At 38.5% G+C, this 3,360-nt stretch overlaps 1 protein-coding gene across 1 annotated transcript; it reads right to left on the bottom strand.

Annotated features, from left to right (window-relative positions):
• On the bottom strand, window positions 740-1,869 carry LOC109822981 (metallothionein-like protein type 2). Its single transcript, XM_020389282.1, has 3 exons — window positions 1,718-1,869; window positions 1,523-1,600; window positions 740-1,043 (listed from the first exon to the last, which is right to left on the bottom strand). The coding sequence occupies exons 1-3, from the start codon at window positions 1,780-1,782 to the stop codon at window positions 953-955; spliced, it is 234 nt and encodes a 77-aa protein (XP_020244871.1). The 5' UTR covers window positions 1,783-1,869; the 3' UTR covers window positions 740-952.

Below are 3,360 nucleotides of genomic sequence, written 5' to 3'. Positions count from 1 at the left end.
AGAAAACGCTTCTGCGTTTTGGTCGCCGCCAGAGAAAAAACGAAAAAGGGGGAAAAAGCAATCGGCTAGGGCATCGCAAAGGGGCTTTTATAGGCGGATCCGATGGGGGCTGGCGACAGCCTGTCACCAGCGCACAAGTGGGACGCGAGCGTCGCCAAGAACGCGGGGGTCGGCATCTCCCAAACGCGCGGGTCGACGAGCTTGGACGCGCGGGTCAGGTGGGCGTTCGCCAGCGTCGCGTTTCGCTCGAGGGTCGCGTCTTCGACTTGCGGGGCTCGAGCTCGCCTGGGGGGTTCGCCGTCGACTTCGCCAGCGTCATCTCCGAGCTCGTCGGAGCTCCTCGTCGCCGGCGGAGGTTGGTTTCCACCCCCAATTCTAACAGCAACTTTGTTTTAAACCTCAAATTTCGCATTAAGTTTGTAAATGACGACAACAAGATTACTATCGCTCTTTCTTGAGAAACATGTACAAGTTTTCACTTGCATACATATTTGGATTTATGTAGTTTAATCGGCTAAGGTTATGTACATATTTGTATTTATGTGCTAGTTTCTCTTGCGTACATACTTGGATTTATGCTGGTTCATTTCAATTTGCAGTAGTGACTTTGATATATATACTGTTCCCTACAATATTATACATTTTGTTATTACTTTTATGTAAATATTATGCATCGTGGTCGAACTCCTCATATTTCAACATAATGAAAACCAAGCAACACAGAAGCACAACCAGCCAATTTACACGCAAATATAATACAATATAATTACTTAAAATGGAAACCGAATTTTACATTCAAATCCAGCGAAGATTGACAAACACAAAACCAGGAAAACCCTCAAAGAGAGTAGCCATGGCCTCTTATTTATACATCATTAAGATTTCCACGTCATCAGCACACCACACTCGAGTAATTTATTTCTTTTATATATGTATCTTGTTGTCCCTAGTTTCATTTGCAGTTGCAGGGGTCGCAAGTGCAGTTGGATCCACACTTGCATCCATTTTCAGCTCCCTCAGCCGCCTCCACACCCTCAAACCCCCTGCAAAATATCAAATTAAAAATAAAAATAAAAATAAATAAGCTTCAATCATATTCTAGCATTTTGCCATCTCTCCCTAGAATTTTATAAAAACGTGTAACCGCGGGCAATAAGCAATAACAAAGTTGTTATCCCAAATATTTTGAAGCCGGCTAAGAGAAACATGTGGCGGTTCATAGTAAAAAAAAAAAAAACATGTGGCCACAATGATGCTAGAGAAGGGTGGCACTAGGGGCACACCTCCCACCACACCCCTTCTCTCACATGCTATAGTACACCGGACCTCACATGAGATTTTAAGTACTGTAGCATGTGAGAGAAGGGGTGTGGTTTGGAATGTGGTTGGGGGTGTGCCCCTATCATTTTCCTTAGAAAAATTACTCTAATTAATTCTCTTTTACAAAATAGCTTTCAGAACAGGGATTTTGTAATTTCTAAATTAAAATTGCAAATAACGGAGAGAAAGAAAGAAAACGGACCCCTTCTGAGGTGCGACACCGGTGACCACGGTCACAGCGGCGCTCCTTCCCTCGCCGAAATCAGCGTACATGTTGCATCTGCACCCGGAACAATTCAGTTTATTACAAAACAACACCATAACATTCATAACCGAAGGAAGCTAAACCCTTGTATTTTATTTAAAACCCCCATCAAAATGAAAATATGACGTGTACCCTCCACAGCCGTTGCCACACTTGCAGCCAGAGCCGCACCCGCAGTTACCACCACAGCAAGACATTTTTTTTTTTTTTTGCAAACAGAAATCTTGGAGAAATAAACTCTTTTAAATCAAATGATTCTTTCTGTAAGTTTATAAGACTCCGTGTTAATTAAGAGAGGTTGAGGATTTGAACTAAATTTATAGAGGTAGGGAGGGAAGAGGGTTGATATGAGCCGTACACGTGTTGAGATCTTATGGGTTGAAAATACAGGGAATAATATAATATTGGTTGCTGTTACGCCTACGCAATTATCAGCCTCCTGAGTCTTCGACGACTAGCATCGGCATCCTCACCACCCCCCGCCCCCCCTTGGATTATCCCCGAATATCTATATTTATTATTTATTATCTTAAAAAAAACACGGTGAAGATAGTAAAATTTGGGAAAACAATGCTCTTTATCTCACAAAAAGACATGAGGGCGATTTGACAAATTCACACAAAGAGCTTTGTTACATGGACCCAAAATATGGGACCAACAGGGAGGACAGGTTAGGTGTTCACCTCCTATTGCATAATGAGCTTACCATCATTAATGATGGTCAGCTCATTATACAATAGGAGGTGGACACCTCACCTGTCCTCCCTGTTGATCCTATATTTTGGGTCATTGGGAATTTTTTTTTAGAAAAATGCATAAATACCAGATGATAAATTCTTTTCCGTGTAAATGAACACACAAAAAATATGCTCCAATATAAATACATCATAACGTAATTCGAATAAGCTAAGATAAAACATGGAATGCTTAAATGAACAAATATCATAAACATATCTTAGAAATATCTATGATACTTTAATTAGGGTGTTAAAATTTTACCACTTTTGTATAGAAAAAAAAACGTAGAACAGTTCGGTTTTGATATCCATTGCACGCGCATTTTGCAGGTACAATAATAATGCTACTATCGGATAATAATTCCAAAATTCTAATTCGTGTAAGAAAATTATAAAAAATATCACAATTATGTCATGAAATATTATACATACGCATGTATTATAGTTATCAACAACAAACAAGAGGCTGGATAATGTTTAAGAAAATGACTGCTTGGACGTGGGGAAAAAAAAATCAAGCAGATAAGTTCGTGAGAAACAATTCTTTATTACATTTATATATTTGGATAACGTAACGTTATCAAAACTCAACGAGATAGTGTAAATTATCAGAGGATGACTCTATTTCAAAAAATGGGAGGTTCACAAAGTCTATGATGGCGAAATGTGCGAGGATAAGAAGTCATGCTCAAAAAAACTAAATTGCAAGAGTATGGCGTGATAATAATAGAGCACAACTACGCAACATTATTATACATTCAAAACTCTATATAAAATATCCACAGTGTGAAAGGAATTTAGGAACTGCATTTTATTGAATGAAAAAACTATAATTTCTATAAATTATTCATAGTTAATTAACATGAATAGAATATTTTGTTTTTATTGGAATATAGTTCGTACGTGTTCTCCGTCTTAGGAGTTGAAAAATATTTGAGACTTTGAGGAAGAGAGATGTAAAAGAGAGTTACACCTGATTTCCTATTTTTTATTTTTCCTCTTTCCTTTTTGAATCGGATCAGGATACAATTATTGATT

The sequence above is a fragment of the Asparagus officinalis genome, chromosome 8 (assembly GCF_001876935.1).
Source record: "Asparagus officinalis chromosome 8, Aspof.V1, whole genome shotgun sequence".
NCBI lineage: Eukaryota > Viridiplantae > Streptophyta > Magnoliopsida > Asparagales > Asparagaceae > Asparagus > Asparagus officinalis.
This window is presented reverse-complemented; position numbering and strand designations above follow the sequence as displayed.

Coding starts and splice junctions, on each gene's coding strand:
- LOC109822981 (XM_020389282.1), bottom strand. CDS start 1,782: ATGTCTTGCTGTGGTGGTAACTGCGGGTGCGGCTCTGGCTGCAAGTGT. Junction 1,601..1,717: donor TGTGGCAACGGCTGTGGAGG/GTACACGTCATA, acceptor TTCCGGGTGCAG/ATGCAACATGTACGCTGATT. Junction 1,044..1,522: donor GGTGTCGCACCTCAGAAGGG/GTCCGTTTTCTT, acceptor GATATTTTGCAG/GGGGTTTGAGGGTGTGGAGG.